General features: G+C 42.4%; 1 protein-coding gene and 1 non-coding gene across 7 annotated transcripts in view; both read left to right on the top strand.

The window, feature by feature from the left end:
• The first annotated feature begins 37 nt into the window (after positions 1 to 37).
• The window catches only part of LOC126547386 (phosphatidylserine lipase ABHD16A), a 154,965-nt gene continuing 136,408 nt past the window's right edge, over positions 38 to 18,594 (top strand). The window contains exons 1-4 of one of the 6 annotated variants that reach the window (XM_055062895.2): positions 43 to 212; positions 10,465 to 10,533; positions 13,204 to 13,264; positions 13,338 to 13,404. Coding sequence is in view for 4 of the 6 variants with exons in the window: in XM_050195373.3 (XP_050051330.1) it covers positions 132 to 212; positions 10,465 to 10,533; positions 13,338 to 13,404 (217 nt within the window). In the remaining 2 variants the exon portion in view is untranslated. Of the gene's footprint in view, positions 213 to 10,464; positions 10,534 to 13,203; positions 13,265 to 13,337; positions 13,405 to 18,594 lie in introns of all 6 variants that reach the window. The other 5 variants (XM_055062896.2, XM_050195373.3, XM_055062894.2 and 2 more) reach the window with 5 other exon arrangements.
• On the top strand, positions 9,819 to 10,001 carry LOC126547479 (U2 spliceosomal RNA). The gene has a single exon (XR_007602729.1). It is a non-coding gene; the product is annotated as a U2 spliceosomal RNA (small nuclear RNA).

An 18,594-nucleotide genomic window follows, 5' to 3' on the forward strand; every position in this document is an offset into this window, starting at 1 on the left:
TGCTACTCCTCCAAGTCGCTTTGCCGAAAAGGCAGAGGCAGAGCGAGGTGCGCGGTGCACCGAGTGCACCTTGTCGTGGTGTTGTCGTGTTGCACGGGGTTGTTTCATCTTCAGTTACATGCTACTGAGTTATGAGAATGACTGGAAGCTTTATATTCAAGTATATATATGGACCTCGCCTTTATAGGATTCACAAAACTGCAGACCGTGAGGTAAGCATGGTGGTAAACTACCTGACAGCGCAGAACGCATTCGGCGTTCTCGTTGTCGTTTTAGGGTTTTCTGTATGTTGCCTGCAGCTACAACGCTTTGACTCGTAGTTATATGATATTGGTCTGAAATGGAACTGATGTAAAGGCGCACAAGTTCGAGATGACAATCGCGGAATTGTGGAACTACTCAGTAATTCATCAGCTACCTGTGATTTGCACGCGCCCGTGACATTTTTTCCTCTCACCATGTTGAGGAAAAACTTAATTGCAGCTTTTAGGGGCAAATGTCGCTGTATCATTGCGACGCTCCGTTTTCCTTATCTTCTGAATAAGAAAAACGCTCCCAGGAAACGAGTTTCTCGTTCGGGGTTCATTCAGGGTCACGAATGTGAACCGCTCTTCATATGTTGTATTTCTCTCTAGAATACGATTTCTAGCTGATGCGTTTTAGATGTTTCCTCTTGCCGAATGGGGCGGCATATCCTAATCTCAGATTGTGCTTCCATATACGTATCGGCTTTCACTTATCTAGGCAGAATCTACCGTCCAAACCGTTTCTTTTTATCAATATATCTCGCCGTGTTTTTGTCCCGAGCGTTGAAATGCGTGAACTGGGTGCCCTTTGTACGTTAGCGTTGGTATTATTTATTCTTCTTAACTGCACACGTTAAATGGTGAATACGTGTGACGTTTTGGTGAAGTTTCTTCACCGCATAAATTATGTAGTTGACTGTTTCCTTCTTCCGGTGTTTTTCTCTGGGTATATAACCTTGAACGGTCTTTTGTTTCGTCTTTAATCACCTGATCACTTTCACAGAAAAACAACTCCTTAAGAAGTGCACTTGCAAGTCAGTGTTATTCTTACTGCCTTTTACTTTCTGCATTAAAACTGCTTTTTGTTGTTTCATCTCGACGTGTGCACATGGAGCTCCATTTTAAGGTGTTTATATTCAAAACTTGACTGTGAGATTTTAAATTGAGATATAGTGTATAGGTTGCACGCGCCATCCTATTTTCAAGGCACTATAAAATGTTTGTTGTGGCTAGTGTCCATGAACTGTTGCTGCGATAGTACAGAGTAGAGCGATTTGTCTTGTAATTTAGTGCCGTATGTACCACATACTTAATCCATGTGTGCAGTGTACGGCATCAAGAATACCTGGATTACTGCATAATGTAGGCGTAGGTCAGGCTACTAAACCCAACTCCTTAAAGTGTTGTGGCTAGTGGTGAGCATAAGCTCTTCATTTCATCATTAGCCTGTATAAATTCACGGTAGGGTGAAAGTCTTACCTGAAAATTTACAGCTACTTCTAGGGTATTCAGTGTAACCCTGGGACACAGGTTGGGGCTGCAAGCCCCTGTGGCATGGGCAGTATTGCCTTTTTCACCCCTGCGTGCCTTGGACAAACCCACATAAATGCTAATAAAGTATTGGTCTTGTGTCACCCAGTTTTGACCTGTGCCTACAAAGTTCTTCCTCATCACTCTATCTCTCAATCAGCTGCCCTTAATTGAGTTCTTCCCTTGGTACCCAATCTATTGCTGCGAGGCCACCATTTATCTGTTATCTGCTTTTCATGACAATCTTAACTCTACATTTCAGAGACTGCCACTTATCTGTGTGCTTTTCATGACAATCTTAACTCTACATTTCAGAGACTGCCACTTATCTGTGTGCTTTTCATGACATTCCAAATTTCACTTCTGTTACTCTCAATTGGAATATCATCCACCCAGATATGATCCCTAAACCGTACTGCTGCCTATCTCCTAAAATTACAATTTTTATTTTTCCATTGTCCATTGCACAAGCAAATTTATTTCTAAGTTTTGACCCATAGGTTAGTTTAACTGTTAATTGGTTTTGCAACATTTTTAACAGTTGTCATTCTTTATGTACATCCTTAGCCAGAGGCTAGTTAAAGATACATAAAGTTATATACAACAAAAAACTCATTTAGGCAGGATATTTTTAAAATGTTAATGTAATAGCACATTCAAGAAAAAGGGTTAAAAATGACTGCATATGCTGCCCCAAAAGTGCAAAGGCTACTGCATTTTTGTGGCAGAATAGGTGATTTTTACTTGTCAAAAATATCAATGATCTGCCATTCATGACTTGGGAAATGCCATTGTGCAGCTAATGTACACTCAGGAACAGTATGTGAAGGAAAACCTGTTTTGCACTAGGGATCATGGCTTTTGTTTGTTTTAGCACTGAAAATAAAAGAGAGAGGTGAGTTGGAAATATTTGAGGGAGCCTCCAAAGGGAAAAGCGAAAACATTTATTGTCTGCCTGTTGTTTGGCTGGTGTACTCAAGCGAGCTGAGCAGCACGTGGACAGACACCTTTGCTGTTTTGTCAATGTCCTGCGATTCCGATACGTGGTATCAGGCTTGCACTTCTTGTAGACTCTTTTAGGAATACTTTTTCGTTGATATCACTGTATATGTTTATTAGATTTAACTGAGATATGTTAGTTATATGCAACTTCTTATAACGAAGTTCAGCTGTGTGGCTAATATAGTGCAGCCAGAGTAACTGTGACATCGCTTAGTACTATGGGAATTAACACGCACGCACTCATACACAAACTGCTTGTTACACATGATTGTGTTGTTAAACATAATTGAGTCAATAGATGATCACATACTTGGGGAACAACTAGAATGATGATCATATAAATTTTGGACAATGTAAACCATTGCAATATAGGGACCTTCATTTTTTAGGGGTTTTTATATCTTACAAACTATGAAAAATCTGGTATGTTTAACATTAGGTCTAAAAAAGGGACTATTTCCGCTATAGCTATTAGACTTCTTCAGGTTATTTCTACCCATTAAAAAATACAATTTTGTGTATATGTGTTCTGCTGGATGTATACTTTATTTATTATGCAAACAAGACACAACAAGTTGATTCAAGGAAGCAATTTTCAATTCAGATGCTTGCTTTTGTTAACGTATAAGGGGTTCCAGCAAGTGCAGACGCGAGCACAAGTAAAAAGAAACGGACAGGACAACGCTGGACTTGCAACTGAAGTTTATTGGGAATACATTCCACAAATCTCAGCCACGCATGAGTATACACCCAAGAACAATAACAAGGTTTATAGTCAAATATCAACAAAAGATACACACGTGCACAAAAGCCAAGTCACACCCCTTCCCGACAAGGGCAATAACACTTGAATTAACATGATAAATTTAAAAATTGAAGTTCTTTATCATTGATATGGACCGAAGGTTCACTTACACATGTATGCGCTCCCATCTTTTTGATATGGAACGCTTCGCTTGTTTCCCTTTCTAGTTTACTGCGTTCTCTCCCCACAATTGATACACTATCAAAAACTGGTTTGCAATTGTGCTTTTTGCAATGCAATGGCAAGTTCCCTCCTGTACCTGTAGGTAGCAAGTAGCGATGCTCATGCATGCAGTCATTAATGCAACGACCTGTCTGGCCAATATAGGACAGTCCGCATGAGAGAGGTATGTGATATATGACCGAAGATGCACACTTTTTGTGAAAAAAAGTGATGTGCTTTTTTCCACAGCCACTAGTCGCATCTTTCTTCTCTGCTGTGATGGTTTTGCATAACCCAACCAGTTTGCTCGGCACCGAAAACACTAGTGTGACGCCATTCCTAATGGCCACCCTCTTAAGATTACGAGACAAGCCATGCAAATACGGCATCACTACGACCTTATTTCTTTTTGAAGATTCATTGTCGTCTACGGCTTCCAGGGGGTTCTTTTCTGTCAACTTTCTAAACATGGATTCAGCCACAGCCATCAAAAGTGAGACCGGGTACCCTGCCGACATTAACCTCGCCTTCTGGGCTTCAAAACTCTCCTGCAATGAGTGGATGCAACTCTTGTTAAGAGCATTCGTCAAGGCCAAGGAAACTATGCCACATTTTATTAATTTTGGAGCGGGACGAGTCGTAAGGGAGGAGCGATTTTTTTCGATCTAGGGCAATAACACCAACACACATGACTCTCACTTTTAAATTTAATTTCCAAATCAAGAAATCTGATCGAGTTTTCTTTGCAAAGTTTGAATGTGAACCTGAGGTCCCGGGAGGACTCCTCGAAACACTTTAAAATCCTTCTGGCATTTGATTCAAGGCTATCATCGGAATTTAACCTTAAAAGCACTAAAAAAATTATCGACATACCTAAAAATTCGCACAATACGTTTGTCCTGCAGCCTGTGAATTACATTACTGTCAAACTTGGATAAAAAGATCTGACACAGTACAGGAGCAACCTTAGATCAAGAGGGGAAGTAGCTTTCATGAATTCATGCGCTTTGTCACTTGAGTATTTTATGGAACTTCTCAGGTTTTGCTTGTCAACCGCTGTAGTGTCCTTTAACAAGGATGTCTTCATTCAGAGAAAGGGCATTTGCATTGGATCTAGGGTTGCTCCTGTACTGTGTCGCATCTTTTTGTCCAAGTTTGACAGTAATGTAATTCACAGGCTGTAGGACAAACATATTGTGCAAATTTTTAGGTATGTGGATGATTTTTTAGTGCTTTTAAGGTTAAATTCCGCTGATAGCCTTGAATCAAATGCCAGAAGGATTTTAAAGTGTTTCGAGCAGTCCTCCCGGGACCTCAGGTTCACGTTCGAACTTTGCAAAGAAAACTCGATCAGATTTCTTGATTTAGAAATTCAATTTAAAAGTGAGAGTCATGTGTGTTGGTGTTATGGCCCTAGATCGAAAAAATCGCTCCTCCCTTACCACTCGTCACACTCCAAAATTAATAAAATGTGGCATAGTTTCCTTGAGCTTGACGAATGCTCTTAACAAGAGTTGCATCCACTCATTGCAGGAGAGTTTTGAAGCCCAGAAGGCGAGGTTAATGTCGGCAGGGTACCCGGTCTCACTTTTGATGGCTGTGGCTGAATCCGTGTTTAGAAGGTTGACAGAAAAGAAACCCCTGGAAACCGTAGACGACAATGAATCTTCAAAAAGAAAAAAGGTCGTAGTGATGCCGTATTTGCATGGCTTGTCTCGTAATCTTAAGAGGGTGGCCACTAGGAATGGCGTCACACTAGTGTTTTCGGCGCCGAGCAAACTGGTTGGGTTGTGCAAAATCATCACAGCAGAGAAGAAAGATGTGACTAGTGGCTGTGGAAAAAAGCACATCGCTTTTTTTCACAAAAAGTGTGCATCTTCGGTCGTATATCGCATACCTCTCTCATGCGGACTGTCCTATATTGGCCAGACAGGTTGTTGCATTAATGACTGCATGTGTGAGCATCGCTATTTGCTACCTACGGGTACAGGAGGGAACTTGCCATTGCATTGCAAAAAGCACGATTGCCGACCAGTTTTTGATAGTGTATCGATTGTGGGGAGAGAACGCAGTAAACTAAAAAGGGAAATAAGCGAAGCTTTCCATACCAAAAAGATGGGAGCGCATACATGTGTGAGTGAACCTTCGGTCCATATCAATGATAAAGAACTTCAATTTTTAAATTTATCATGTTAATTCAAGTGTTATTGCCCTTGTCGGGAACGTGTGAATCTTTTGTTGATATTTGACTATAAACCTTGTTATTGTTCTTGAGTGTATACGCAGGCGTGGTGGAGATTTGTGGAATGTATTCCCAATAAACTTCAGTTGTAAGTCCAGCGTTGTCTTGTTCGTTTCTTTTTACTTGTGCTCGCGTCCGTACTTGCTGGAACCCCTTATACGTTCACCATGCACCAACTGACCCAGCAAACCATACTAAACTGCTTTCGTTAATTGTTTTTTTTTTTTTTCTTGCGGACCTCACCGCTAATCCACAGCTAGTTAAGGTTTGCTGCAACTGCCATGCCTTTGCATGTAATTTGCTTAGCTGGAGGAGAAGCATTAACACCAGAGCCATTTATAATCAGCAAATATGTTAGAGTGGTGTTTAGTTTTGTTAGTAGGTAGATGGTAAGGCACTCGGGAATAATGCTGCCTATCAATACCATATTTTCTCATATCTAAGCCCTTTTCTTCATCAAGGGGAGTACGGTAGAGCGATTAAAAGACGGGACAAAAGAAGACGCATAGGGACACACACAGCGCTGTGTGTGTGCATTGCGCATTAGCGCTGTGTGTGTCCCTATGTGTCTTTTTTTGTCCCGTCTTTTAATCGTGCTACCGTCCTCCCTGTGAAGATGCATTACCAACAAGCCCACATTGCAACACTCGTGAACTTTTCTTCATGCCCATAATGACTAAAGGGGAGAGTGTCCCCCCTATTTCATAGATTACACAATATTAGAAAGCATGATCAAGTAATTTCCTTGTAGACAGAATGACAAACTAAACTATTCAGAGTAATTATGGGCGTGACAGATACTGTTGGCTACATTAACCACCTTAGAGCCATTGCCTCACTCTCATTTTTGCCACTTGCATTTTCATTTGACACTTGAGCTTTTCATGACTCCACTGAAGAAGCTGTTGCAACTGCTTCTTCAATTTCCCGTAACAGAAACCTTTCTGTTCTGTTGAGCCTGTGGTGCTGCACAGGGTGCAGCACAACGAGAGGTACAGCCTGTGTCATATTAGACCAAAACACTTCTTAAGTGCCTTTTAATTTTTATTTGGATGGTCCTGTAGATTTCTGGTTGAAACTGTTAGCTTTATGCCTCGTCCTTCCAACCTTCGATGTTTGTCCCTTACCTCCTGTGTTTGAATTAGGCCAGTAGGAATGTGCCATGATTGTGCCAGTCTGATAGTGACTGTACATCACCAATGCCACAACAGGACAACCATCGTTCAGAATTAAGTATGGTGTTTGCATTAATAAAAAATTGTCTTTTTCAGGTTTTTTTGTTTGATACGAGGAGTACGTTCAAGAAAATACTGCATTTAAACGTATTCCGGGGAAATTTCTTCCTGAAGTGAGGGCCAATTTTAAAAGAAGTTGGTTGTCACTGGGTAAAAATTTGTATGAGAATTTGAATAAAAAGTAGTAGTCCAGTACAGGTGCCAATTTCAACACCTGAAGTCAATTTTCCACTTCTGTCAGAGTACACTATGGCGCCGTGGACCCGCCATAGTAATTTAGTGGCTATGGCGTTGTTCTGCTAAGCTGGACATTGCTGGTTCGATCTTGGCTGCAGTGGCTGCATATCGATGTTAGTGAAATTAAAAGATGCTCATGCGCTTATATTTAGGTGCTCGTTAAAGAAACTGAAGTGGCCAAAAATTAATCCGGAGCTCTCCACTATGTTGTGCCTTGGAATCAGATCTTGGCTTTGGGCACGTAAAACCCCAGAATTTAATTTAAACTATGCTGATTTGGCAGTTGTGGCATCCTGCTACTGCACTCAAGGCCTTGGGTTCATCTCCCTGTCGCAATGCATTACAATGACGAAATGTGTGAACACCTGTGAAGTGACATTTCAGCGCATTATATAAAAAAAAAGAGCAACCCAATACTGCCTTATATTCATCTGTCTCAGTGCAGAAAGTTCAGTGCAGAAAGGCAACATGCTACTGTTATCTGTTTGTTCTGAAGATAGCACTAATAGGATGCATAAATGAACAGCATTTGTAAAATGTATGGCTCGCGTAAAGCTTGTTTGTTGCCTCTAGAATGTTCCGTCAGCACTGCTTTTTCTGGCACCACACCCTGGCCCTTTCCATTCTAGGGATAACAAATAAGGAGCACATGCTATTATGGAACATTGTCATGTGGACCATGAACCAACATTAAATTAATTGAAACCAGTTTTTAAGGAGACGCTAAACGCAGTTACATCAAGCATTAATGTGGTTGGTTAGTGCTTCAAAATGTTCTGAGCATCACATTTACTAAGAGTTTTAAACTTGTTGAAAATAGCGAGAACATAGAATAAGATTGTCACTACTATGAAGATAAGAAAACAACTCGCAATGAAATGTCCTCATTATATATGCTGAATAGTAGTCAATCACTGATAATAGAGAATTGCATTTCGACTGGAAGTAAAATGCATTTTGGCCAATGTTATTTTTTGCAGATGTAGTCATTGCCTAAACCATTTCACGATTCTCTGTTGTTATTTGTCAGTATGTTGTACCCTCTCTGTGCAACCCTCCGACTCGCAAAGATGGTAGTGCGTCCAGCAGAGCACGACCTCAGAGGTCACAGGTGTAGTACCTAATATCTGGGCTGCATTGATGCATGCATGATCTTGGGCATTCTGCTGTTTTTAATATGTGTGCAGTCTTCACATGTAGCTTTCTCAGTGACTGGAATAGAACAAATGTTAAAATCTGGTACTCTAACTTGGTTATGTGCCTTTAATGTTTAAGACATGGAAAGACCTCTTGCTAGAGTCTTTATTACCTCTTTTAACTAGGAGAAAAGTAAACAGAAAACACAAAGTTGTGTATAATCTGGTGGCTTATGTTATTGGCCCATGCCTTCAATAAATATGGATATAAGGAAAAACTTGTACTAGTTGCAACCTCCGTGCCATAGTCTTGTAAATTTATTGTATTTCTGCAATGTGCCAAGAAAGTGTTTTATGTACCCTTCAGTTACATTTCTTTTTCCATGTAATGGAAGTTGTTTTTATTGTATTTGTCTGAAGTGTAACAAGTGAGTATTTAATTGCAGAAGCCTTGCACCAAGTTTTTACTTTGTTCATTATTTGCAGAAGCATGCACATGTACTTAAATCAACATGCTCTTTATGCTTGAGCATGTTGATAGAAGTGCTGATTATGTTATCGATAGCAGTAGTAGTTAAATCATAAAATTCGCAGACCATTTTCCTCCTTTGTAATTTGCATACTATATAGACTTGTGTAAGGGCCACACCCCCAACTTAGCAGCCCAAAATTGGAGAAAAAAATTCAGTGCCATTCCACTCTGTGAAGGGGGATGACCAGCGAAGCTGTGTATGTGGGCCCCTTAATGGCAAACTGTCCATTGCTGTGTCAATCGCTGTGTGCACATAAATGAAAGGCGAGGAACGACTAGTCGCTCCTCCACGGTTTTGAGTCTTGGAAGATGATGAGGCACTAAGGGACACACATACCCATGTATTGTTGCTAAACGCGGTACGACACCTTTTACTAACGAATCCCGGCACGAGAACTCGCCGCACTCTGACGGCACACACTGCTTCGCAGCCAAGGCAGTCGTGCATTTGTCGATGTCCTGCAGTGCAGTAATAGTTGTGATGTCACTTGAAAAGCACAAGTGGTCACGCACAACACAGGCCACACAAAATTGGTTCCCCACAAATGCCTTCTGAAACCTGGCCGTTGCTGCGGTGAAATGTTCCAAGTTTGCAGGATTGGAGCCACATGGGTGGTTTGCATTTCTTACCGCCTTGCGGTCCAGGTGGGCAGCACGCTTACGAGACCGCCACCATGGGAGAGCAGAAGGAAAGGAAAGGAGATACGCAAGGGCTTGGAACGCTGACAAAGAGAGCGCGGTGCAGACGTAGACATGAATGACGCGGGTCAAAGTATAGTATCTGGGGGGGGTATTCTGTAAGAGCCCACCTAATGGACTGACCATTTCGACCGCTGCTGATTGGATGCAGCTGTACGAGCGAGGAGGAGACGAGTGGCCCTAGCCAATCGGGAACTGCCAAAATGGACAGTATACTAGGTGGACTCGTACAGAAAACCTCCCCTGTTCTTATCAGCTTAATATCTGATACGGGTTGTATTTGGACCTAAGATATTGAATTTATTTTTGCAAGTTAGCAGAGTGCTTAAAGCCTGCTTCACCTCTGCTGCGGGTCAGCCCAGTATTGCACTGTCTTTGGGATTGGCCCACGTATGGGGAGAAATTCTAGATCTACAAGGCTCAATAGATGTACAAAATTTTTTCCAGACCCAGCCATATACAGCTTCTCTGTAAAAATTTAAATCGGAGAAGCAATCGTGTTCAGTGCCACGATGCTGTACGTGCGCATCGATGAATTCTCGTCTGCTGCGCATTTCTCTGTGTCCCTACTATATGGTGAGAGCTGCACGTTGAACTCTGATGCAATGGTAAATTCGGGGATCTGGGGTGTACAACAGTTGCTGGTGGCATTTTGACCAAAAGGTTCAGTCCTGTGTAAGAGCCGCACCTCGTTGAAATTGTGAAAAAAAGTTCGGCCCTTACACGAGTCTATATGGTATCCTGTGTCTGAAATGTTACAGGGAATTTAGCAAGAAAAATAAGCTCTACTTTCATTGGTATGTGCAGCTGTTGGTCTAGTGTGATTCAAAAGCATTGTTGTATGTTTCTTTCAAATAGGGCCGCAGCTATGAGCCAAATGGAGTTGAAGGCTACAGCGATAATATAATACGATCCGTAAGTTTTGCAGTAAGTGTTGGCCACCTGCATCGCTTATTAGTGTTGCTTGGTGTGCTTTTCTACTTCTCTTGTTTGAAGTGTTTGTTCTGCCTGAAGTCTGCCTTTGTTCTTGTTTTCTACTTCTCTTTGTGCTCTGCCTCTGTTTTTTTTTTTTTTTGTTACTGCCTGGTTTTGCATCCAACTAATTTTTACCCTTTTAAGCAACTGCTTTAATGTCTATCTGTACTTCCATTTCCTGCTCTGGATGTGTGCCTGTCTTTTATCACTTTGTTCATTTTAATTGCTGTCACATATGCAATTATATGGTGGAAACAGCATCAGTATTTTTGCAGGATTTAATTCTTCTACAAGTTGCATTATAGTTGTAGCATTGTAGGTCAGTGTTGTGTAACTAGAGCACTAGTTACAAAACTAACAGTGTGCAGTTTTTCTTTTAGGGTACTTGGTTTGAAGTGCTGAGCCAAGAGAGCCATGTTGCATTTGCTTGCTTTTTTTTCTGCTTGCACTGTTTGTTTCTCAAAGCAAATATTATTATTGCGGTGTTTTTGAAGATCTGTGTGTATCTTTGGTAGCTTGTTTTCCGCATAAAAGCCAGTGGCTAAATTCATCTGTCATCTGAACATTTTATCTCTGACACAAGGCACATGCTCGAAGCACTCTGTGCTTTTATGTAACAGTGTAATAAAATGCCTGTACTGCTGCCATCAGAGTTAACCTGAATGCACAGTGTGTGGCTCCTGGAATCACTAGGGTTACAGAGCATTGGCTGCTGGGGCCAAGGCAGCTTTGCGAGCTTGCATCTGACAGTTCATGTCAGTAAATATGACCGCTGCAACTACACTGCTGCTGGCAGAGACTAATTACACTTGCTGTCAACGAGTGCCCATGCAAGCCAGTGCTGATAACAGATAACCATGGCCTGTGCTCTCTGGAGCTGGTGACTGCAGTGCACTCATGCATTCAGATTTATGAGAGTGATTATGCACTCAGTTATGTTAATATTCTTAGGAAAACAGTTGGGCATGCATTTGCTTTTCTCGTCTAAAATTGCGAGAACAAAATGCACAAAGTGTGTCAAAGATAATAATCTTTGCTGAGCACTGTTCAGATACCGGTTACTAGAACCCCAACTGGCAGTACGTCTGGCTAGTGTGACGTTGTCGGCAGGCCGCAGGCGTCCAGGAGCCCATCACAACCAGGCAGGGGCGAGAGGATCCCTAGTGCGAAACTTCCAGTGTGTATTCCGTCGTAACGAAGTAGGAAACAAGAGAAAATCAAGTTTTCTGAACAAATTTACAAGGTGATTTACAAGAATGGCTCTATGATTCTCAGAGCCTTACTACATGTCAAGTCTTTACATGTCCAAGCACACTCTTCAACATTCAAGCTCGCCTATAGAAGCAGTCAATTTCCCCCTCTGCACGTTGAGGGAATTAAAAACCTTCTTGGCCAATTGGAACTGTTACACAGTCTGCAAAATCCCACCAATGATGTCACACTTCCACTTCCAACTCCACCTCTGGTATCCAAGCTTCGACCCGCCCTCAATGCAATACTCAATGCGATTTCATGTGAATCATGGGGGTTGATGCTGTTCCCACGAACTCTGCAGTCTAGGCTCTTTGCAGCAATTAGCAGTTTGCACAAGGCCGATGACCCCTTCACAATTTGGGCTTCTGGAGCTTGTCTTGTCCGCCAGCTCTGGGTCGTTAACAGGCGAATACGCGAGACATAATCGCTTGTCAATTCTCTTGACATGACTCAGGTTTCGTCGCCAGCTCCTTGGCATTGTAAAGATGAAGCATGACTGGCATCCCATAGCAGCACGCTCGCCGGTGCTCATCCTTTATCCAGAAGGACTGCCAGACACAACAGTGCTAAACATTAATCGTAATGGCACCAATTTATGATAGAAGTTCTGGTCAGCTGCCATGTATAATGGATTGTATGCGATGTTGTATTGTTTCACCATTCAAGGGTATGTACCAATACTTCAGGAATGCTTTTATGTTTTTTACAGTTTGGTTTTCTGTTTTGACAGTTTGATTGCCATGTAGATTATGTTGGTGTTGTAAATATGCATGGCAATGCTCTGTAACTTGTTTGCTCACTGCTTCATTTTTCCTTTGCCTTGCCTTGCACATGGCCATGCAGTGCACGTGTGCATTTGTTTCTGTATTAGCATCTTTGCACCTTTAGCAAGTCTGTGTATGTGTTTAACCCACTTGCACCTTTTCACATTTCAACCTGTACGAATTTGCATTCGTGTACTTGTTATCCTGTCATCAAATTTCATTAATCCTTACTCTGTACAAATACAAAACTGCGCTCACATGCAAGCTTTTACAGGGGGCAGTCTTCTTATTTCATAAAATACTACTGTGATAGACATAATCTTTGAGCATATGTCACTTTATGGCTGAGCTAATGAAATAGCTGTCGGCTGTGCGCTGCTGCAGGGATGCTTGTTATTGATGTTTCAATGATAGGTCCCTGGGTGCTGTCACAATCTGTCCTACTCTGTTGTAAGCTTACATGAACACTTGCTCTCTGCACCTGCTTTCAACAGTCCAAAGAAAGCATGTTCCAACACCCAAATGTAAGCAATGGAAAGGTGTACAGTTATGGGAATTTCTGTGTCTGATTATTTAAGCCTCAGCTTTACTTAACCCATCCCAGCCATGTCTCCTGCGAGTCGGCATGCTAACCAGGGAAAACAGTCACGACAACGTCATTTGAAGTATGTCGAATTAATTTTTTTCAGACTTGCAAGGCATGCACCAACTTTTATTATTGTTTTTGATGTTTCACAGCTTTCACTGGCCTGGTCTATAGGTGTCTACACTTCACCTATCATTGCTGCAGTCTTGTACCGAAGAGGTAAGTTGGAAAGCTTTAAAGGAGCTGACAACCAATTTTCATGGTACCCCCCCTTTTTTTTAGTGCAATGGAATGCTAATCGGTCAGTGTCAAATAATTAAGTGCTAACGCAGAAAATGTCGTGGAACATTTTTTATGAGAATTTTTCTATCTGCAGTGAGGATGTAGTCATTCACTGGAAGCATGCTGAAAATGATGATAGGTGGATGCGATAGCGATTATACACCGGCATTAGGGACAGGCAGACAAGTGTGGCCGTAGCTGTAACAAAGTATGATTTTGTCTATCAAGTCAACGTTCCTGCAATTCATGTCTTCCCAATTGTTAAATTATTTCTACGATGATAGCTACATGACTTCGTGGTTTACTGTCCAACTGCTTTGGTATTTAACCAGTCAAAACGAAACCAATCGGATCGAAAATGAAGTGACGCCTTTACACGTGATACAGAGTTCAGTCTGTTGCCATAGCCATGCGTGCATTTTGGTTTCCGAAGCATAGAATAATGCGCAATTGTTTGATAATATACCAACTGCAATTTTAATCAATAATTATGCTCTACTTGATAACAGTCGACTTATGTAATCTCGTAGAATACATCTGTAGTACCAAGATTTCACCACCAGGTCTCGCCACTTACTGGTTGATTCCTTCTTAAATCGCGAACAGCATGCTGGATTCTGTCGCTACAAATCATAATTTCATTTCCATCAACATCTCTCAACACATTCAGGCCGATTGTGAGTCTCTTTAAATTAAAAGGTCCTACCTTTAGATCGTGTGCAATAATGTTTAGATGGCATTTATTTTTATACTGGAAAATAATTGGCAAGTTCGGCAAATTTGTGGGTTTTATAAGGCAATTAAGCAGGTTTAGGCATCTTCGGTGAAGCGCTGTGTGTAAAAAGGCACATTCATTCATTTATCTTGCATAAAAAAAAAAAAGTCAACGCCATCGTTGTGGTGGTGGGAGAAACGGGTGCAGGTAAGTACAAATAAATATTAAAAATAACTTCTGTTTCTTTATGAATCGGAAAGGTAAGAGACAGGATGAAATAAGGTGTATATTACACTTGTATTCATTTCGCGCACAATTAGTGCAGGCACAAGGTATGAGTGAGTATTTGTTTAGTTAAATGTAATGTTTACAACAGCATGGTTTACCAACTTGTCGAAACTGCCATTCGTATGAACATTGAGTAAATGCACATTGGTGAAAAGAAGCACCTCCAGTACAGGCATTTTTAGCATTAACTCATTGGAGCAATTCAAATCTACTGCTTAACAAAACACAGTATTTTTATTTCAATACAGTATCCTTCTGAGTTTAGTGGTAGGTTGTTTAGCTAAAAATTGAGTTAAAGGATAAAAATATAATCTGGGCAACATATTTTTGCAAACTGTTTTGTAGGAAGTCTAAAATTGCAAGCAAAACAACACCACATGCTATTTGCCAGTAGCACTATCTTCCTTGTTTGCTGCATATTGTTACAAGTGATGTTTTTATGATTTATGATCTGCTGCAAAGCACACAACCATTAATTGCGATGTACTGATATAGCCATAGGGCTTGGTAATGCCAGCAGTGATGTAGCACGTGGGACAGTTGCGGCAAAATTGGTAGACATTGGTAGAAGTGCACCAGTCCAATGTGTCCCAAAGACTATGCATACTTGTCACATACTGTAGTGAGGATGAATGCTATAGGAAGACTGCAGCGAAGGGTAGAAAGTAACTTGCTATTACTTCAGGCAGCTATAACTGCTTTGCTGCAGTTTTTACAGAAAATTTCTGTATAAGGCTTTTTTAAAGAATGTCTTAGGGTCAAACTCTGAAACTTTCTGTAGTGCCTGCACCTGCTACGCTGCCAGCTGGCACCCACAGCTAGAACCACAAAGGAAATGAAGATCGTAACGGAGTGTAGGCTCCAGTGATCAGCTCTTCAACATTCGTTTCTTCATGGGTTTCATGTTTCGGCTGCCCATCCATTACGACTCAGCATTTCATCTATAACAGAACGGTATCATGCTGTTGCGACCGTCACGTATGTTTCTTAACTACTCGTTGCTGCTAAACCACAGCTCATAATTACAGTGACAGTGTTGCTGTAAGGGTGAATCCATGACACGAATGTTTAAAGATGCACGACTGGTCTTCGAGGCTGACCTGTGCACTCAAACAGGTACGCACACATGTCAACACGACAACAGTTTAAATCTGCATTATTTGCTGCACTTGCCCGCATTCTGGTTGTGAAGCACTGCTGCACTACTGCTTACCATCCGTCCGCTAATGGCATGGTCAAGATTCTTCATCGGCAGCTCAAGACGGCCTTTACCGCATGCCGTGATCATTAGCACTGGAGTGACCATTGGTAATGCTTGGGCTTTGGGCTGTCCTCCGCCACAACCTTGGCTGCTCTACGGCCAAATTGGTTTATGACATCTTCCCAACGACCTTTTCACAACAGAAAAGACTATTCCTGAATATCAACCCTACCTTCAGCACCTCGACAACTGCTTTCGCAACCTCCTGCCTGTAAAACATAGGTCCGCCAAGCGACACATATTCGAACACCTGTACCTCGCGACTGCCACACTTCTTTTCTTAGGCGAGACTATATTTGGGCACTTATTATGCCGGCCTATGATGGGCCCTTCCCGGTTCTGTGCCATTCCATCAAGACTTTTGTCATTATGCAGCATGAACGTGGGGAGACAGTCTCTATAGGCTGCCTCAAGCCGGTCTACATGGAGACACCAATCAGCTATCTGCATCTCCAGAGCACGGATTCCCCAGAGCATCACCTGCTCTTACAACCTCAAGAATGTCCGCATCGTGTCCATTTCACGCTTGCAGTCTAGCCGGGTGGCGCTGTGGCGCCCACAGCTAGAATAATGAAGGAAATAAAAATGGCAGTAGGGTATAGGCTCCAGTGATCAGCTCTTCAGCGTATCTGTTGGTCACTCTTTCTTTTTTGCTCCACACTTCCTTTCCTTGGCCCACTTCCTAACCTTATGTGAGCAGCGCTTCATGCTTTCTTACTATGAAGGATGTATGGAGGAAGCATGTGTACTCTGAAAGCTCCCTTCACCTGTCCTCACAAAAAGAATCCTTTTGTTAGGTAAGGAACGAATTCTAGACGTGTGGGTTCAAAGGCATTCGTCATATCTTGTGTGAATATTCTTATTCAGCAAAATAAAATTTGTTTGTCAAATATTCTGTTACATTATATAGTTAACATATAAACACGCATGTTTTTTCCTGATTTACCCCGCAAGTACGTCAGCAGGTGTTTGGTGTGTTGAGACTCCACGTACCCAAGCACACGAGGATTAGGCCCTCCCCTGTGTAACCATGCACGGCTTAGCCGTGTCTGGGGAAAGGGGGATCCTGGAGGTTGAGCCGATGCTGGGTGTTTGGATCTTTAAGGCCCCCCCCTCCCCCCCTCTCGGCAGAGGCAACACAACTCTTCTTCGGCCTCTGCTTCACATAGACTGCACCTCCAGACTGACCCACCTGGAGGAAATCGACAGTCGCCTTTTCCTGTCCTCCTCTCCATCTTCGTCTTTCTCTCTCACCTTTTCATCTTTCCTGTCTTCACTTCTTAATACTTCCGTATTTCCTGGCGGCAAGGGTTGACCGTGTGTAATATATCCAGTCTTGGGTACATATATGTTAGGTTATAGCGGTGATGCATGGCTGGTGTCTGCAGGTATTATTCCCAACCTAGTAGCATCCCCTAGTTGGGCTCGGTGGTGGGTGGCTACCATCGCCACCGAATTTTCCATTGTTTACATGGCAAACGCTTTTCCCCCCCTCCAAGATCGCCCTCAAGAACGAGGGCGTAGCAAAGCAACATTTCAGTTCCTACTGAAACCAAACCATGACACCTTCCTAAAGTTCCATGTCCTTCACAGTGAAGGCAACACAACCATTAGAAAATTATCACCTTTCTTAGTATCAAAATGCCTATCAAACACAATCGAATCAGGCTACAAAGCATCAAAGATGGCAAGCAGAGACCTCCTTCTCGAACTGACAAAGAAAGGCCAAGTTGAAAAAATAACTGAACTCGCAAGTTTCTATGACATTGATATCACAATCTCCCCACGTCACTTGCTCAACACAAGCAGAGGAGTAATATCGGAAGAGGATTTCTTGAACCTCAGTGACAAAGAGCTCCTTGAGGGATTCCAGGAGCAGGACGCAATCAAGGTACAAAGGATAACACTTCGACGAAACAACCAACAGATCCCCACAAAACGCATAGTACTCGCATTTGGTTCTAGTACTGTGCTCAGTTCACTTGACACGGGCTACCTGAAAATCAACGTCCGACCATACATACCGAACCCGAGGCGGTGCTTCAAGTGCCAGAGGTTTGGACATGCATCACAATCGTGCAGAGGAAAGGACACATGCACGAAGTGTAGTGCCAACAACCATCCATCTGACAACTGCAATGCTCCTGCACAATGTGTCAATTGCAAGGACGATCATCCAGCTTACTCACCGAGCTGCCCTAGATGGAAAAAAGAAAGAAATCATCGCAATAACTGTAAAATATCTCATTCTATGAAGCGAGGAAAAGGCTTGGGCACTTACCTCAAGTAAGCTATGCCAGTGTGATGCGGCAGGGGCAGCGCCACACCGGTTTCAGGAGTCTACAGGGTCCACGTCCGGTACTCCTGTAGAAACTCCAACCATCCCTTTGGTGACTGCAGCCAGTGCTGCTCCATCATCATCGAAGACGGGCCGGCAGACTGCAGTGCCGCAGGGCCCGAAGTTGAACTGAACCCCACGGCCTGAGACTCGCGTCTCGGCGCCTGGCTCTCGATCACCCAGCGCCTCTGAAAAGGCGATGGAGGTCGATCCGAAAACCCCGGCATCATTGACGCCAAAAGATCCATATCCTTGGAGCGCTCCAAGAAGGAGAAACATCTTGTAACTGTGCTGAGAAAGGGACAGGTAACCTAAACGGTTACCGCCCTTAATGCGAGTAATCAACTTTTTAATACATGTCACCTACAACTTGTAAGCTCGCACACAATTTTTTTTCAGTTCCAACAAAATGGCTTTCATCATTCATTGGAATTGCAGAGGCCTAATTCACAATCTGGGTGACATCAAAGACATTATAAATAAGTTATCACCAGTAGTATTCTGCCTTCAAAAAAACAAACTTAG

The sequence above is a fragment of the Dermacentor andersoni genome, chromosome 1, assembly GCF_023375885.2.
Source record: "Dermacentor andersoni chromosome 1, qqDerAnde1_hic_scaffold, whole genome shotgun sequence".
Classification (NCBI taxonomy): domain Eukaryota; kingdom Metazoa; phylum Arthropoda; class Arachnida; order Ixodida; family Ixodidae; genus Dermacentor; species Dermacentor andersoni.